The 19,563-nt window shown below is 41.6% G+C and overlaps 1 protein-coding gene across 1 annotated transcript; it reads right to left on the bottom strand.

Annotated features, from left to right (window-relative positions):
• mrps9 (mitochondrial ribosomal protein S9) lies at nt 1-18,742 on the bottom strand. Its single transcript, XM_038721508.1, has 11 exons — nt 18,607-18,742; nt 18,096-18,278; nt 13,234-13,296; nt 11,849-11,879; nt 11,661-11,740; nt 7,354-7,439; nt 6,846-6,921; nt 6,583-6,751; nt 2,435-2,543; nt 1,559-1,728; nt 1-395 (listed from the first exon to the last, which is right to left on the bottom strand). Exons 1-11 carry the CDS (start codon nt 18,703-18,705, stop codon nt 304-306), a joined length of 1,158 nt encoding a protein of 385 aa, XP_038577436.1. The 5' UTR covers nt 18,706-18,742; the 3' UTR covers nt 1-303.
• Between the last annotated feature and the right edge of the window lie 821 nt (nt 18,743-19,563).

The raw sequence follows: 19,563 nt of genomic DNA, 5'->3' as shown, positions 1-19,563 counted from the left end.
TATTTTTATGTGAAAAACAGTATTTATTGTTTCAGCATATTGATAAATGTATTCCACTTTCATGTATTCCTTGACACACACTTCCATCTGGTGGCTGAAGCAACTCATTGCAGCTCGTTGAGTCAGGGCTGCCTCTTGAAACAAGACATCTAGCTGTTTGCTCTTCCAAGAGCTTAAATAAACTACACAAGTAATGTGGCCTCTTGGAAAAAGATGAAGAATCACTTCCAATGGGGGCACGTTGATAACCAGATGTCAGTGTGAATGTTTCATATTAGAGTTCAGGTGAGGTGATCCGCCTTCTCAGCGTTTCTTCCAGGTGAACTTCTTTCTCGCTCCCTCCTGGCCCGGCTTCTTCCTCTCCCTCACTCTCGGGTCGGGGGTCAGCAGACCAGCTGGAAATAAGAGAAACGAATGTAACAGTTTGGAAAGTGAGGGAAGTCGCGAGACAAGGTGCTTTTTAGAAGTGTTCTGTTCAGCTGTATCTCAGTCAGATATTTTTGTTTTGTAAGGAGTACGTTTTTAAGCCTCAATGTTTTTACCTACATCTGCCTTTCTTCTTTCTTGTTATCTTCATGATGTGGAAATAAGCCTCACCTTAACTCTACAGGACTCCTATCTTAGCCTTTTACAGTGTGTTCAAATTAAATCTTAGCAACATAGTCAATAAAATGAAGATAATGTATATATTATTAGTCTGTGTTATACTGTCTTTTGCATTTGTATTCATGTTTTAAATCCTCACATTTACCAACCATCAATTGTACGTATGACTATCAAGGTAGACCTATTAGCCAGCTCTTAGTTATAGAACTATAATAATGTAAAGAGAAAATGTAAGAGTATATAAAGCTCGACATGCAGCAAGAACACTGAACATACACATTATATTACATACATTCACCTGAAGGACACACAATGACGGGAAGACAAATTACATTTTATAGCCACTTAAAAAGGATCACACTGGTAAATTTAAATGATTTTCAGCACTGTTTTTTTAGATTGGCTCCCTTCCAGTCAGTGGTTAATTGAAATTCAGTATGCTATCAAAACAATTTAGCAATGACTTGTAACTTCCTCATATACTGTCTGTTCTTTAAGAGCAGGGTCTTGGATGGAAGCACCTACACCTGAGCTTTTGGCTGCATTAATGAGCCACTGTTGGACTGACTGTCTAGTCAGTCAACAATTAAACAATGTGACAGGGGCAGTTTTTGTTGCATTGAAAAGCAGATTTTAAACATTTTGTAATAACAAGCTGAACAAACTGTCCCTGCTCACTACCCTGCAATGATTAATCACTTACCAAAAAACACATACACACACAATTAAATGTTAATTTGGATGGATTACCTGTTACAAATACATTTTAATAAAGGTTTCACTCCACAGGCAGACCCTATTGTGTGCTCTGAAGGTAAGATATATTTGGGGTATATACTGGAAAATTAAAGTAATAATAACCTTGATATGTACAGAGCTTTTCTAAACAAAGTTACAAAGGGCTTTCAAAGGAAAAGAAGGAGGATTAGAGCTTTAAGAAGTGACCTCCCACCTTGTCTCATGGTCTCCACCTCTCCCTCGGACAGGAAGCTGAGGATGGCGCGGGAGATGGCGAGCCGCAGCGCCCCCGCCTGGCTGGACCGCCCGCCGCCGCTCACGGTGCACTCCAGGTCAAAGCGTCCCAGCATGCCCATGAACTGCAGCGGGAACATCAGCTGCTCTCTGAGAGCGAGGGAGATGAGGAATTAAAAAGAAGGAGAGGGGGGAAATGACCAAGAAATAATGATAAAAGAAGAAGAAGAGGTGAAAGAATGAAATGTGGTTGAATAGGCAGAGCAGGAGTGTGTGCTATTTAACAGATAGTGGTATCAACGGCGGAGGCTTAGCTAATTTAATGTCTGGTTGGGTGACTTTTCAGACAAGCATAGAGGATCCTGGCACTGTGAAAAGCTTTCATTTACAATCTCACCACCACATATTACAGAGCAACTTCTGACTCAGCAGGAACAGAGTGAGCTTGTGTGTGCGTGTGAAAAGAAAGTGTCTATGTTCTGGATGGCGTCTCAGCCTGAATGGCCTATGGCTGCTGACAAAGTCAATTGTCACCTCTCTGCTCCAATTACAGCCCGTCCTCACACTGCGTGACAACACCATCTCTGGACATTCTCTCACACACACACACACACACACACACACACACACACACACAGTCATTCAACTGTGTAATTAACTTACTACAAGGAGATAAATAAAAAAGCAGGCGATGCCGTGAAGAGCGAAAAAGCTGCTTTTTAATTTTTTTGGGGGGGGGGGGGGGGGGGACACACATCACGTCTTGCATTTTAAGGAAAGTGGTCTCTGTGAGTGAAGCAGCAGAGAGCCTGTGATGTGGAAAAGGTTTATTTGTTCAGAGTGGAGACACTCCTACCTGTCCTGCAGTACTGGGAAGTAGTGCAGGTAGTCTTGGCTGTTGATGGTGATGCGTCCGGAGCCGCAGTCTCGAAGAACCACAGAGGAGTTAGACGTCTTCCTCCGACCTGAGAGGAAACATAAGACTTATCTCCATTTTCTTAGTAGATATCACAATAGAGTTGGAAGCTAACTCAAAAGTCAGTTGTAAATGTGTTTAAGTGTACATTTACGGAAACATTTGTTAAATGTTTTACATTACAACTGAACTGAAAATTTTGTGGATTTGACCATCACTTCCTTCAGCTGAGCTTAGGGAACACAGCTTCATCCCTATGTAGTGAACCAGCCATTGTTGGTTAAATTATTTTATATCAAAAAGGATTAATCCAGAATATCTCTTTGTCTCCCTGACAGAAAGGGGGGAGGGGGGGATATCAACCCTCAACAAACAGCTGAAGAACCCTAAAGGGGGGGTGGTAAGGTTTGCTTCACTCCCCACACACAGACACTCCCCAAGACCAAAAGGGGCAGGGTAACCATGGTAACGATGTTCCTCTTTCAGATTACCTCAGACATCAAAGAACCCCCTTTTCTTCAGTCTTGATTCTCTACCCCGCCATTAATTTGGACTCTTAACATGCCCTCTCCCTTTTCACACCCAGTTGTGAAACTGGTGAGAAACGCCAGATGCCAGAGAAGGACACAGCCTCAAATTTCTTTGTAGCCAAATGAATGTTGTCTCCTTATAAACTTATAATCTTTGTTAAGTTACTTAGTGGCCTGCCACTTCAATTTGAATAGTTCTATTACCATGTTCTTGTTAGAAACTGAAAGAATTTTGCAGTCCTCTTTAATCTTCAGTAATGCTTCGGCATTTAATTTATGTTGTACCTAATGTTGTTCCAAGCACCTTTATATACTTTCTTTATAAATGATATGGTATAGAAATATTGTCATGTGTTAAATAACCAACTTTCGCTCCTGACCCAAGGATGGAGTTAACTCTAAGTAGATTGTCAGAGGATTCTCAGGTCCTCTCATGGAACCAGTGTCCTCCCAGAGGACAAATTAAGTATTACATGTCATTGTTAATGCCTCTCCTTCTGTTTAATGTACAGGTGCTGGTCATATAATTAGAATATCATCAAAAAGTTGATTTATTTCAGTCATTTCATTCAAAAAGTGAAACTTGGATATTATATTCATTCATTACACACAGACTGATATATTTCAAATGTTTATTTCATTTAATTGTGATGATTAAAACTGACAACTAATCCCAAATTCAGTATCTCCGAAAATTAGTACATTACTTGAGGCCAATACAAAAAAAGGATTTTTAGAAATGTTGGCCAACTGAAAAGTATGAACATGAAAAGTAGGAGGAGTCGATCAGTCTGTGGCACTGCTCAGGTGTTATGAGAGCCCAGGTTGCTCTGATAGTGGCCTTCAGCTCTTCTGCATTGTTGGGTCTGGCGTATTGCATCTTCCTCTTCACAATACCCCATAGTTTTCTATAGGGTTATGGTCAGGCCAGTTTGCCAGCCAATTAAGAACAGGGATACCATGGTCCTTAAACCAGGTACGGGTAGCTTTGGCACTGTGTGCAGGTGCCAAGTCCTGTTGGAAAATGAAATCTGCATCTCCATAAAGTTGGTCAGCAGCAGGAAGCATGAAGTGCTCTAAAACTTCCTGATAGATGGCTGCGTTGACCTTGGACCTCAGAAAACACAGTGGACCAACATCAGCAGATGACATGGCACCCCAAACCATCACTGACTGTGGAAACTACACTGGACTTCAAGCAACGTGGATTCTGTGCCTCTCCTCTCTTCCTCCAGACTCTGGGACCTTGATTTCCAAAGGAAATGCAAAATGTACTTTCATCAGAGAACATAACTTTGGACCACTCAGCAGCAGTCCAGTCCTTTTTGTCTTTAGCCCAGGCGAGACGCTTCTGACGCTGTGTCTTGTTCAAGAGTGGCTTGACACAAGGAACGCGACAGCTGAACCCATGTCTTGCATACGTCTGTGCGTGGTGGTTCTTGAAGCACTGACTCCAGCTGCAGTCCACTCTTTGTGAATCTCCCCCACATTTTTGAGTGGGTTTTGTTTCACAATCCTCTCCAGGGTGCGGTTATCCCTATTGCTTGTACACTTTTTTCTACCACATCTTTTCCTTTCCTGTGCTTGGACACAGAGCTCTGTGAGCAGCCAGCCTCTTTAGCAATGACCTTTTGTGCCTTGCCCTCCTTGTGCAACGTGTCAATGGTCGTCTTTTGTCAAGTCAGCAGTCTTCCCCATGATTGTGTAGCCTACAGAACTAGACTGAGAGACCATTTAAAGGCCTTTGCAGGTGTTTTGAGTTAATTAGCTGATTAGAGTGTGGCACCAGGTGTCTTCAACATTGAACCTTTTCACAATATTCTAATTTGCTGAGATACTGATTTTCGGGTTTTCATTAGTTGTCAATTATAATCATCAAAATGAAAAGGAATGAACACTTGAAATATATCAGTCTGTGTGGAATGCTTGTATACATTATACAAGTTTCACTTTTTGAATGGAATTACTGAAATAAATCAACTTTTTGATGATATCCTAATTATATGACCAGCACCTGAATTAGTATGTATTTTATTGTTTGGAATCTGATGCCATGTTCTTATAACTTATACATTTTCTAAGTAAGAATGTTTAACAATCAGTATTCTCCTGGAAGTTAAGTTTAGTTAAGATGCTCCTATGAAACAGAGCACCATGCGCTGCTCTCATCTCTTCTTTTGGCACGCTTACGGAACGTGCTCCATTGTCCAAGCAACACCAACGCCCAAGATTTCGACCCGGCATTGTCCGTGAAATTTTCTTTGTCTTTCAGCAACTTACTTCATGCGAACCTTCGTTGAATTTACTTTCTGATGAAAAGTAGTTACAAGTTATCAGACCGTTTAAGCCACGCAAATTTGAATTCAGGAACAACCAAGTTCCCTTTTAAGCTTTATTTCAGTTGAATTAACTTCTACCGCTCCCACCGAAGTTTGGACCCAGCCACGTGGGTTAGTTACACTAGCTGTAACACCGAGAACATCAACCGACGAACCAAGCTAGGCAAACGGCCTATCACTGCAAGTGAGAACTACATTCTGTGGTCGAGGTGAAGTCCTTTTCATCTTTAATTCTTTAGCCTTTAATCCTTAGTCATTTTAGCCTAAAACTCCTAGCCAAATTTAACTTAGTTATGATCATATAACTTGCGTTCCTTAGTTCTCTTACTCCCAAATTCTTTCCCACAATAGACCAACTAAATTCACATCGAACTCCATTATTCTCATTGATTGCATTCTGGTTGTTTAATCATTATTGTTGTATGTCTATTTAACCTCAGTGTGTATTCACTTTAGTTATTTAATAAATTTCACCTTAATCATAGGAACTGTGTGTGTGTACTGTTTAAATCCAAGTCACTGGACGGAAGATTCACGACTTTGATATGAAACTGACTGACCGATTAAACTGATTCAAAATGATTGGCAATTATTAACTAACTGATCACTAGTGAATAATTGTGTAATTATTAATTAATAATTAATCAATTATTAATTATTAATAATTGTGTAATTATTAATTATACCCATGGAGTAACTTTATTAACCTGTAAAGTAGGTTTGCTAAACCTACAATGTTTAACAGCGCAAGAAATTTTCTCTTTCAAATATGTTTAATCTGGAGGTTTGTTTAAAACCTCACGCAGGTTTTAAACAAACCACCAGTGTTGTTTTGATGTGATGTCGCCACGTTACTTCTCTGGAATTAAAGCAGCAGAGATAATGAGGGCACAACTGATGAAATGACGGACAAAACTACAAAAATAAGTCCCAGGTTGTATAAACCTGGAGTTTGCCTTTAAGTTCAGAAGATCAAGTAGTATTTTGGTCACTCTGGTCCAACCAGTGAAATAACACAAGGGGGTAACTTGTTTGTATCCAACTAAAAGTTTGTTTCTGCCACAGACTCCCAACAGCTCCCATCAGTGCATGAATGTGACACTAGAATTCATGAGGATGGGATTATAATTTAGGATAATTTTACCAAAAATAGTGTTAAAAAATCCACTTTTGCTTGTAAATTAGACAGAGCAAGCAAATAAATGTGTGAGTATCCAACCCTCTGAGGTGCTGAAGGACACGCCCCGCTCATCTCTCTCTAGCAGTGGGACCATTTGCTTCCTGGACTGGGCCTCCAGTTGCCGGCGGTACCGCAGGACAAACTCCTGCTCTGTGGCGCAGTAGGGCATGGACAGCAGACGCTCCATCAGCTGGATGAAGCGATCATACTGGAGAACACAACATGATAAGCCAAACTCCACCTACTACGTGTCACTCTGAAAGTCATCTAGAAGATGAGGATGAGAAAAACCAAGCTCTTACGTCATGCGTGGAGATGGTCTCCACCAGCAGCGCCTCCAGCTCCTCCTTTGTGAGCCACCTGCTTGTGCCTAGAGAGCTGATGAGACAGACATGCAGACGTTTTCATTATCCAGAGATCCCAAAACCAACAGCGTAAGTGCTGAAGAAGACTGATCTGCAGTCAGTCAATGCTTGGTGTCACTTTCTGAGGTCAAACTGCCTCTATCTGAAGAGGTTTCACAGCCTTTACACAACATCTTAATGTATGTCTGGAATCATGTGACCTTTAAACCACAAAGACCTTGTGTATACAGCTCTGTGTAAGTGTACTTTCATTATAGCTAGTTGCTGAACTGCAACGTTTGAACAAAATACTTAATAAGAGGTAGTACCTGTGGTATCAGTACCTTCACTAAACTTCACTAACATGCCAAAAAAATTGTAAAATCTTTAAAAATATCACTGGGCTAATGTTTCAAGAGGTTTTCGCTTCCCAGAACAGTGTTGGCACATACGTTCCTCTACTTACATCTGCTTGACGTCCCGGGAGAAGAGTCCCTTGGCTCTCAGGCGATCCTGGTACTTCTCTATGTTCAGGATTTTGTTGTACATTTCCTAAAACGCACCAAAAACAAACAACATTCAGGAAGACACACTCCGTCATCTTCACAAGAGGGCAGATTCCCGCATCCCTGGTGAGTTTAACGTGGCAGAAGACCCCAACTTTCCTATTCCTTAAACCCAGATCTCCCCACAGCAGGAGCTGCCATGCAGAGCGAGCTAGCTATCCAAGGGCGGGACAGTGGCCTTGTCTAAATTGGCATCGTGCCTGGAGGAAACCCTTCATGTGTGGCCCTTTCTGGTGGGTCACAGTTAAATTTAGGACTTGGACTGAGTCTAGGATTTAAAAAACAAACCAACGTGATTAAAGTAAGAAAAGGGTAAGCGTGCCTCCAACAGTTTGTGTTTGTCCATTTCCTTTCTCAACATGACAATGCCAGGTCCATAAAGAAATGGTTCCCCAGTTTGGTGTGGAGGAACCTGACTGGACTGCAGGGAGCCCTGACCGCAACCCCACCAGTTCTGGACTTCACTAATGATCTTGCGCCTGAATGGGAGCACATCCCTGCAGCCAAGGTAAACATCTGAAGGAAAGCCTTCGAAGAAGAGTGGAGGCTGTGACAGCAGCAGATTAATGCACGTGGTTTTGGGACTAAATGCTTGCGTCCACCTACTGCTGACCTTCAAAGAAAACTCTCAGCTGATCCGTCCACAACCCCTGATCCAGGTCAACTTTAAAAACATTCGCTGGTTTCAGCTGCTCACATATGACGATTTACGGCTTTTATGTTTTATGCTGAGAATTTTTCATTGACTATTTTGTCCTGGTGGTCAAACAAAACAATCATCTTGGGCTTTAGGAACCTGCGATGGGCATGTTCCCAATCTTTGTTTTTACATTTCATATACTATACTGTTAATCTAAAATCATCATTTGTAACGTCTTCTGATGTTTCAGAAGGAATCACCTGAGGCTTCACAGATTTGAGTTTTGCACTACAGAGACCAACTTTTTACTCACATTCATTGGTAAATATTTAAAGTATTTCATGGGTTTAACACTGGGAAAGTGTAGAATACATCCTATTGGAATAAGCCCTGGTGTACTGTACACATGAAGTTGATTTATTTATTTGCCTGACAAATCATGAAATATTCTTTAAGCCTGGAAAATAAGGCAAAATTGATTATTTAATTAGTATGTATTCTGATTTCTTCCATATTATACAGTAAATTGTTTTTGGCCAGTGTAAAATGAATTCTGTTGTACTCGCTGTACCTGACTGGAAAAGATGTTCAAGTTGGTTTTCTTTATGTTTGGACTTCTTTTGGCATACTGTTTGGAAAATACATATGGACTTATATGAATTTATGGCATCTTCTATGCCCATGACACCTGCCAATGACAATAAAACCTTCACTCATTCGTTTTCCTTCAGTTACTGGGCTGAATTGACCCGGGCAGCTGTGCACGGATTTGGCCTGAAGCAAAGCTGGAAGGAAACCTGCCGGAGCAAAAACATGAAACCAAATAAATGACAGGACAATTTCGGGGCTCACTCGTCATTAGATCACTCTCGCGTTGGGAATAACCTCAGGGGTAGTGCGCCACGGCGAGGGGCACTGGCAGAGACAGACAGACAGAGGGTGGGGGGGGGGAGGTGGGGTGGGCATGCTGGTCACGTCCCTGAGGCACACACCCCCACCTCAGCCGCCCAGCGCCTGGGTGAGAACTCATTTCCCCGTCAATTATTCACCAGATGTTTGTTTAATTCCTTCTTGATAGAGTGTGCCTAATCCGCTGCCACTCCGACCAGCGACAGAGGGGTACGGGAAGAGCGGGGGGTACCAAAAAAAAAAAAAGCAAACATCAAGCAAAAACCAATTCCCCCCCCAAAAAATAGCGTAATAGAAAATCAGGAAAAAAAAGCAGGCAAGAGGGGAGGACGGGGGCTTGGATAAGGGGCATGCGTTATGCGTTTGCAAACACTGGCCGCTACAATGGCGAGGAATAATGCGCATGGATTGGCCGGATGAAAGAGGAGAGGACCAGTATCTGGATACATTTAAGTCGAGGTTGTTACAGAGACAGACAGCTAGAGCTCCACACTTTGTATTCAATAAGTGGTCTTTATACGCACGGCAAGACCCTCAAGGCTTTTAGCTGAGCGAGAATATAGTCAAGCTTTTACATTCAAACCCAAAAGGCAGCAATAAAGGAGGCTCTCTGGTGGGGTATCTGCTCTACTGTTTATTTGGTATGCAAGTTTTGACGGGGTTAGCATGAAGGGCGAAGGTGTGCTGCTGGGGTGTTTTCAGGTTCCCAGGGTTGTGGCCATAAAGGGCTCAGTGGAGCAGCGAGCAGGTTAATGTAGCACGCTGGCTGAGCCCGACAACAACTAGAGGAGAGAAGCCAACCAGGAAGGCTGCTTTACACGCCACCGCCCCCTCCTGGCAACACTCCTGAGGGTGTGTGTATGTAGGTGTGACGGTTAAAATCCCCCCATTTTGGAATGGACACACGATGGGAAAGAGTGAAGGAGAGAAAAACAGGAAGAGGTAAGGTGGAAGAAGAGGGAAATGTGATGGTAAAAAGTGACTGAGCCTGCAGACCTGTCTGACATACCTATTTAATCCAACAGCAGGGGGTGCAGATTGTGGCTGCAGGGCATAATAGTGTGTGCGTGTGTGTAAGAAGCGTGAGCTTGGGCCGATGCTCAGACATCACACCTCGCTCTGGGTTTTAGATACAGACGCACGCCTCTTCAACGTGAAATGTCTTTGAACAAGGTCAGTGGCAGACAGGAAGGGAACGGTTGAGAGTGAGAAAGCAACAAAAGATGGAGGAAGAACGAGGTCTGCTCAGAGGTGAGGAGCAGTATGAGCCACCCCCACCAAAATCCCCACAGAGGAGTTGCTCCCAACATGATTTTGAACCTAGACACAAAAACATCCAGACAGATGTACATTGTTTATTTTTCACATCCAACACCTGAATGCATGTTGTTTTTGTTTTTAAATGGGATCTCAGTGGTTTTGGGGGAAAATACCTTCAATTCATCTTCAATTCACCCCCCCCCCCCCCGCCGCCGCGCCATTTTTCTTATGTTTATCATTTATACATTGAAATAGATAAATTAAACATCCTTTAATGTTCTCATCACAGTAAGAGGCCTGATCCGGTTGGATGTTTGGTGCCCTCTGTCGGATCGTTTTGTTTTAAAGGACTACAGACATTAAATTATCTTTTTTTCCCCCATCAGCTGCCTCGTGTTCTCTCCTTTACTCTTCTTTCCGCATCTTATCATAGCCCTGTTCAGTAGGACTCTCTTCACTTTGCTTTAAAGCTGCCAGTCCTGCAGTGTTCCTGAGATGTGAAAAGAATCTGGACTGTGCCTGACATATCACAATCAAGGGGTTTCATTTTCCCTTTCATTTGCTGGCCTTCTAACCCACAAAAGAAACACACAGAAATCATGCTTTTTGAATGTTTTTTGTTACAGGTTATGCGTTTGTTAAACAATTGTCGATTTATGGAGTTTTTATTCCCCAAATATCAATATGAGACTGAAAAATCCCATATCAGCAGTGCTTCAGAAGAGATAATAACACAAGACATTTCTGCTAATGTTAGTTTTGGTTTAGTTTGGCGAGGTCTTGAGCTCTCCTCCACTCAGACTTGTGCCATCGCCCCAGTAAAAAACCTCGATAGAGCTTTACTGGAAAACCTTTTAAGAAACTGTTTATGGATAAAATAAACAGACAGAAATGTGTGCTTTGTGGCAAATCCAGCACAGAATCATATAAAAATTAATTCTTGTTATAAGTCCTGCTCATTCACAGGCACCACTATCCAACATAGCCAATAAAGCCTGAGATATTAATGGCCTGTTTATTCTGATTTTGACTATAAAATATACAATTTTAGCTCCTCTGGAGCACAGGTAGATACGAACATTCCTTAGTGGATCACCCTTTAAACCAGACCCCATCCTTCTCACCTGTCCCCTCCCTCCACCTCACCCCTTCTCTAATCTCCCACCTCTCTTTCACCCCAGCTCTACTCAGCTATGGCTCTCCGTGGGGAAGAGGATCTAACGTTGCCTCTCCTCTGGGACGGCGCAGCCTTCTCTCAACTCAGTCTGTCTGAATAGGATATGACCCGAGGGTGTGTGTATTTGGGGGGGTGGGGGTGTACTAGGGATTTGAGCTGGATGAAGATTCACCTGCACCTCACATAAAAAGCTGACAGCTGCATTCACCTGCAATACTCACATGCATCAGGGAGTAGTAGGACTGTTTGCCGGTGTAAAACAGGAAGTGGAACGGCCGTCCGTCCGCTCCCCACTGGACCGCTTTGAAAAGAGGACCGAAATCAGTTGTGAAGCAGTTTACACAATACTCACAATTCTGGAAACATTTACAATAAAAAAAAAACATAATCACATGCACAAATGACATACCTCTCTGCCTTGGAAATATTTCCTCTGGATGCTGGAAATGAAAACAGACGCCTTTATGTGTTTGTTATTTCTACAGATGCACAATAAAACTTTGTTAAATATCCATCTATACTTTTTAAAGCTATTCTTTAGCCGGTGTAGACTCCACACGAGTCCACACCCTTTTTTGTGTCATGTGTAGTCATGACAGCTACAGTTACTAACATAATTTCTTCCTAAGTGATTGTGCCTACAAAATAAAAGAGCAAGAACAGTTTATTGACAGCTTTTACTTTGAAAAGTTCTGAAGGACATTCAAAAGAGTCTCTTGCTTGCTTGACACACCTCTGAAAAAGCCGCCAGTAAACGTGTGATTGGATTCCCCTGAATTTCCTCAGGGAAATGAAAATATGCGTCCATAGGTTTATGAATGCAGATCAAACGCCGGGACACACACACACACACACACACACACACACGCTTTATTGTGAGCATGTGCAAAAGTGTCCTTATAATCAAGAAAAAAAATATCCGCCGAATGTTGGGATCGATCATACAACCCTCCCACTCAGCTAAACATCCACATGGACGTATTAGGATTTGAAACAATTTGACTATTTTTGGCCCGCCATGTAACAGCGTGAAAAAGATTTGGCCAACCAACAGACTTATTTGCCAACCCCTGGTCTACGATAAGTGTGAACATAGGTTGAGACAGTTAAACCAAACAGCGACTTTTACTTTACAGTGGGATTTTTACAAGTCCAGTGAGGTATAAATAATCAGTATTTCACAAGAGAAAGAAGCAATAATGAGAGAAAAGCCAATAAAATACAAGCGCTTCAAACTTCGCTACACTTGTTTTTCATCTGTTTTTTGTTATTTATGACAGAAATACAGCCATTGGAAAAGGAAGCCAAGGTTTTTGGATTGAAGAACAGCAGACTTTAGACATTCAATATTGTTTTGCTTTATATTTTATGTGTTACAATATTATTATTAATTATCTGTTAAGTTCTGTGTGTGTAGCATGAAGGGACTACAACTTTTTCTTCGTTATACAACCTTGCGTTGTATAATGATAAATAAACTACCCTGTATAATTTTGGGACCCTTCAGATTTTTCTTTGGACTCCTTGGGGGAGCGATGGGAACCACAGCCCTAGTGGGGGAAAGACTTTTATCCAATAAGTGGAAAAAAAGGCAAAATGTTCACTGGCTTTTTCTTATCTAGTTTTATTGCAGGAGTGAATGAAAACAACACTATGTGAAAAAGTCACCAAATGTCACACCAGTTACAACAAGCAATAAAAGTTTGTTACATGAGCTTTATCATAAAAACTAAGCTTTAATGTCGGCCATGCACGAGACAGGAAAGTTCATGAGTCTAACCCACACAGACGTACCTTCATGAGGGGCCGAGCTTTCTTCTCAAACAGGCCAGAGGGGAAGAGGTAGGCGATGCTCCTCTGGCGGTGAGAGAAGGACAAAAAAAATGTAATAAATAACAGGAAAAACTAAATGGCAGTTTGAGAGAGTGTTGATGGCAGATTATGACAACGCTGACTTGTCCGAACAACGGAGGTCACACCAGCGGACGACAGTGAAAGTGACAGGAGAGGAGGTGCAAGCTGCTTGTGGGTTCAAGGAAAGGCGAGTGTGATGTGCGTTGCTGTAGAGTTAGAGGGGAAAGCGAGCGGGGAAAAAAAAGGCATCCGTTTCTGGCTTGGCTGACAATAAGGAGAGGACACTGTGTGGACGTCCTACAGTTCACTCCAAGTTCATCCTCTGCTCTGTGTGTGCGGGGCTACAGATGGCACTGAAAAAGTGTGTGTGATAGAAGAGAGGGAGACAGGAAGTGTTTTGGCCCCGCCACACTCATCAAGACAGTCTGTTCATCTCCCTCTTCCTCCATCCCACCATCTCTCCACTCTTCTTCCTCTTTTTTTCCTCCTCTCTGTCGGATCAATTAGTGAGGCAGCAGGTGCGGCGAGGAGGGAGCAGGTTGCTGCCTTTAAGGTTGTCAAAATGACAGAAAGCAGGAAAAAAAGGTCTGGTCCAGAGAAATGTGTGTGTGTGTGTGTGTGTATGAGAGGCAGGAAGAGGAAGAAGTTAAAGGGTACAAAGAAGAGAGGAAAAGGAAAAGACAGGCAGAGAGAAGCAGGGAACAGATGAAGACACACCTGCGTGTCACTTGAGCATCAGCACAATATGGCTGTCCCCGGGGGGGGAAAAGACGGAGTGACGGAGGAAGAAAGAGTCTAACTGTCACCCGTACAACTGAGCGGTGCCATATCGCTAGAGGTTGTCAAATTTTACTCATTTCGATGACATGCTGAACTCAATCGTGCTGGTGACAAAATCAAAGCCGTCTTTGGTCGTCTCTGCGGGGTTGTAAAATTTGGCTAAAGGCCGTATGCTCCCGCATCATTGTGACCAAATGAAGCAGGGCGCTAAATAGACTACAAAACCACATGGTAAAGAATCACAACTTCATTTCTAGTGGTGCTGAAACGATAAGATGACAAATCGGTTAGTTGAATGACCAAACATTTGAGGACACACATGAGGACAAGATAATCAGTTTGCAGTGATATGGAGCAGATAAAAGCAGCAACTCCTAACACTTACAAAGCAGTAACCTGCCACTGTTTGCTATTTTTGCTTGATAAATGACTTAAATGATGAATTCATTCTTCAAATTGTTAACGAATAATTTTTTTTTTCTCAACTAATTAAATAATTGGTAAATTGTTTTAGTGCTAAATTACGTATTTTGGGGTTTGGGGTTGTTGTTAAAAAAAACAAACTACCTGTTTCACCTTGTATTAATTTTCTTATAGACAAAATGATTAATTGATTAATTGATAAAAATGATAATCAACTAACAAATTAAGGATGGAAATCTTTAGTTAGGGCCCTAAACTCTATGTTCATTCAGATGTTGCTCCCCGTTGCATCTGACACAAGACTGTTTCAAACTTTTACTGTCACTGTCGACTAATCGCCCCTGTACTGTTTACATTAATGGATTAATCATTTACTTTATGTCCAAGAGTGCAAAGTGACGTCTTGAGGTTTCTCGTTTTGTCTGACCAAGAGTCGAAAAAAAGTCCACAGTTACTAAACTGTTTCAGCACTAGTTTAAAGAAAGCCTTGGCTGGATATAATAGTTGGCAACTTGCATACGAGCAGTGTTTTATAATGTATATTATTAAAATTTGAAGGTTGTGTATATTTCACAATTTTGTCAAACAGTCATACGAGATACTTATGGGTCTGTGGCCAGTGAAAGTTTCTCCCGCTGGCTGTAAACATCCTCTTGACTTTACTTTGGTCTTTATCCCCGTCACACCTGAAGAGTCTGGACTCTAAACAACAGCAGAGGGACTTCCAGTCCTCCCAAATTTTCCTCTTTCCCTCCACACATCTTAGTTTGGGCTGCTAGCCGTCGCTTTGGCTTTCACAGCCTGGCGCCAAACAGCTCTCTTCATTATTTGTGAGGCACACTGGGGACCGGGACGAGGGAAAGTGGGAAATCAGGCTAAATGGTTGGAGCAGCGAGGGCTAATGTAATGCCAAAATCTGGAATGAGCATGTGGGTGTGTGTTTGAGGGCGTTGCTAATATCTCTGATTCAGTGGATTAGCCAGAGGTGGCCCCACCTGCCTGCTGCTGGTGGAGCCCCGATGCTTATGGTGATGATGATGTGAAGAGACCGCAGCACTTTAAAACAAATCACCTCTCCAGCCTGAGGAGAAATACTGACAGGCAGGTGTAAAGCGGGGGGTTGGGTCTGTTGGCCTATTAGTAGTTAGTAATATGGACCCACTGTTGATTTTGGTCTTTTCATGGGAGAGTAAGAAAAGTAAATAATATCACCAGCATTATCCTTTAGAGGGCAATATCTATCACTTAAAATGCTAGTATTAATCATATTAACCTGGTTGTAGAATTTGTCCACTTTGACGCTTACAAAAGAGGGCAAGCCAGGAATAGAAGTGTGGGGGAGCACAGAACAATTTCTAAAATATTAGTAATCCAGAGCTCTTTGATGTGTTTGACATACATGCTAACAACCTATCTCCCCTTCGGTCTACCTCCAGAAACATACAATAACACAATCCCAAAAAGTGTAAGCAACCTTGAAATAAAGATGCTGTGAAATGGATACAGGCTGAATTGCATTTATCTTACTTTTTGTAATATCATTGTCTGACATTTCCTTCACAAAAGGAATTATTGGTATGTATTTTGTCCCTGTTCTCCCCAAAGTATCCGAACCCAAATATCAATCAGCGTCACTTGCAGATCAACTTACTTGTGTTTCCAGATTATTTTGTTGATTTCAAATAGGTTTTATAAGCTCAGGGACAAGGGCGCAGGAAGGGGGGTGTGGAGGGTGCTGCAGCACCCTCTATTGACAGGGAGGAACACAGTTTGCAAATTACATGTGCAGACTACATAAAGGCACTACTGTTAATATATGACAACATAAACTACAGCAGGTTAGAGCTGAATGAAGAGGATGCTCTTGATAATACAGCCTAATAATTTGATGTCAGCAGCTGTTTTCACTGTTTTGTTTCGATTATAGGAGCTACATTGGTGTGATGCCCAGATCGGCTCTGACAATATCTTAATAATCATGTACGCACAAATCATCCCCCCCAACCCAACTAATTATTTTCTCAAATGTATCCCACCTATACCTGTCCTTTTAACTTTCCAGGTGATTTCTTTATTGTGTTGATGTCCGAATGTTTTCTTTAACGGATTGCTTTTAAGATTTGAGAGGTCAGTCATTTTTAACATTTCCATGGGTGCAGTAATGTCACAGCTAATAACCTGGGACATTTATGTAGCAAAACTGTAGTTATAAACTTGACAGGACAGACAGAGGAAACCCTGCAGAGGAAACAGATTTCTACTTTTAGCTTCTGAAATAATTTAGATGCTCTGATGGAGCTCAGGATTGATCAGGAGTACGGCTGCTTTACTCCAAACAGTTTCACTGTATGAACCTGGACTGGGTGTGAGACCTTTTGGATGTGAAGAACACAGAACATTAATCAACATTAGATTCTGACTGATCCTGTCAGTGTGTAAATGTAAATGTTGAAGTTATGCTGCTGTGGCTCCTGAGTAAATGCGCACAGCTCTTTTTTAAGGGGAAGACGCTTCACCCTATTTCACCCACCCGGAAAGTCACAAAACGTTTTGCCCAAAGCTCTGCCCGAAAACAGCGGTGCTCTCAGTTATTGCACGCACAAGGTTTTCATGTGTTGACACTGAACGTGGAACAGTTTTTCAAGTTGAAATGATGGTGGAGACAGTATAATCAGCTGGCATGCGGTTCATTTAAGTTGATCGTGTTATCAATGGTTTTTATTTGGGTGAAATAGGATGAATCGTCTCCCCACTTTGCACATTTACGCATGTGGTACAGCCATAACGTCATTAATTATTTGAATCTCCCGTCACTCCGACAGGATCGGTCAGGGTGAACTGACAGCAGCCTCTCTAATCATGAAAGTAACTTGTTAAAGCACAAACACACAGCCTATAGAAATCTATTTACACATGATTAATCAGGGGAGCTACCGTCTTGTTAAGAGGAGCCGAGTTCCCCCGTAGTTTGCACCCTGCCTACAATCTGGACCATCAGATTCCCTCATTCTGACATCTCTCCGTGTGTTGCTATGGGTCCTGTATGTGCATGTGTGTGTGTGTTTCGGACCTGTGTGTTTAATACTAACAATAATAACAGAGTTAAAACATTGGATTTCCCCTTGCGGGATTAATAAAGTATATCTTCTTCAACAGAAAATAACGTTACTATTTTACTCATGGATTTGTTTTTCTGATGCCAAAATGTTTGTAGGTGTTGCTGAATGGGTTAAAATGAGTTGTAAGGTGCGTTACTTAGATTGTAAAGGGTAAAATATTAACGATTTATTTTTAGTAATGTAGATTTATAGCTCTCTCGATTTATAATTTAGTATATAACTGCATTACAGCAAAAAGCAATACATTACTGTAATTGTATAACTTTTGTATGCGCGCATTTCTACTCTGCAGCACCCCTAAGCGAAAATGTCATCCCGCGCGCCTGCTCAGGGGATAATAAAAAGTTACATACTGGAGCCACTTATTCCTCAGACTAAAGACAAAATAGCTACAGAATATATAGTTTGCACAATCCAGTGGCTACAGCGCATACGAGACACTCAAACAGTCCTTGCATGTGCGCAGTGAATGTCTCTTACATCTACGTCCTCCTGCGTGAAGTTCTCGGGGTCTTCTCCCATAATGTTAGCCAGGTGCCGTTTCCCGATATTAAACTCCTCCATCTGCTTCTGGATGAACTCCACTGTGAACTTCTCTGGCCCTGCAGCCGCCAGGTTCTTTCTGTGGAGGGCAGAGCTCACACATATCTGCCTGCTCAGAACCTGGAGAGGAGGACAAGTGCCGTTATTTTGAGATATGTAACGTTAGCCAAACCATGATAACTTGCTTAATATCTGGAGCAGCAACTATAGCCGAACTCTAGTTAAGGGTTCAATAATTTAAATTAAGCTATCACAAAGTCTATTACACTGTGATAAAAGTAAAAGCTGTTATTTCAGATATCTGCCAAGCCAGTTTCGGCTGACTGAAGCTGCAAGAGGATGCTAACTCAAGGACGTCAGTGTTTGTGCATTGTAGTACATTTCTATGGATTCACGGTTTTTTACATGCAGATCTGGTTATCGTATTAAAGTCAAAATCGCACTTTACCTGTCGGCTTAACTGAGACGTGACTTTGTTTACACTCGAGCTGTAATTCCGACATTTTCCAAGAAACGGTGCCACGGTTCGCACACACGACGCCGCCATTTTTGCTGACAACAGTGACGTCAACGGCGGAAGTTGTTATACGTCAGAGACGCGTAGCCTAATAACAATTATAAAACACGACTACAACAAATATTTTAAAAATATAACCAGAAATCTATAGAATCGTAACCTAGTTACTATTTATTTTTATTTTTATTTCTTCATTAAAGATGTTTAACTTATCCTCCTAACCTCCATGTCAGAGAAATAAATGCAGTGTTTTCACAGCTTTGGTGGCTGTGAACTTGGTTTCATAATGTTGTTTGGCTTCATTTTCAGAATCTACAATGGCAGTTTGGTGAATTAGTGGCTATACGGAACATTGTAAAACTTATATTGTAAAAAAATTGAGCCAGTTGCCTGGCAAGGCAGCACAATTGTTGCATTCGAAGGCTCCTCAGTTGTTTATGATGACTTTGATCTGAACCACATGAATGACTGCATTTTTACACACCACTTCCTCTCTCTATATATGAGTTTATCATAACAATGTGTTTACAAATTATATTTCATAAAGACACAACAGACATGGTTGTTTAGTTTCATTAATTGTGCATTTAGAGCATGAAGATTCCTAAAACTTACTGATAAAAACTGTGGTAAAATGTTGAGATAATAAGCACCAGAAATTTAATGAAAATGTATGAATGCATGCAGGCAACATAAGGAAGGTTTATAAAGCAAATCCTCAAATAAAAATAAAAAAAACAAAGACAAAGATGGCATGGCATCACATAAACTGAAACAGCAAAAATGAATATAAAAAGAAGATAATGAAGTGGATAATCTGAGCCACATGACAACAGACCACAAAGTTGCATAATCTGCCTGAAATGACAAATGAGGCAAATAAAAATG

Source organism: Micropterus salmoides, unplaced genomic scaffold, assembly GCF_014851395.1.
Source record: "Micropterus salmoides isolate LMB-PRFRI ecotype aquatic unplaced genomic scaffold, ASM1485139v1 Ms_hic_scaffold_1, whole genome shotgun sequence".
Taxonomy (NCBI): domain Eukaryota; kingdom Metazoa; phylum Chordata; class Actinopteri; order Centrarchiformes; family Centrarchidae; genus Micropterus; species Micropterus salmoides.
This window is presented reverse-complemented; position numbering and strand designations above follow the sequence as displayed.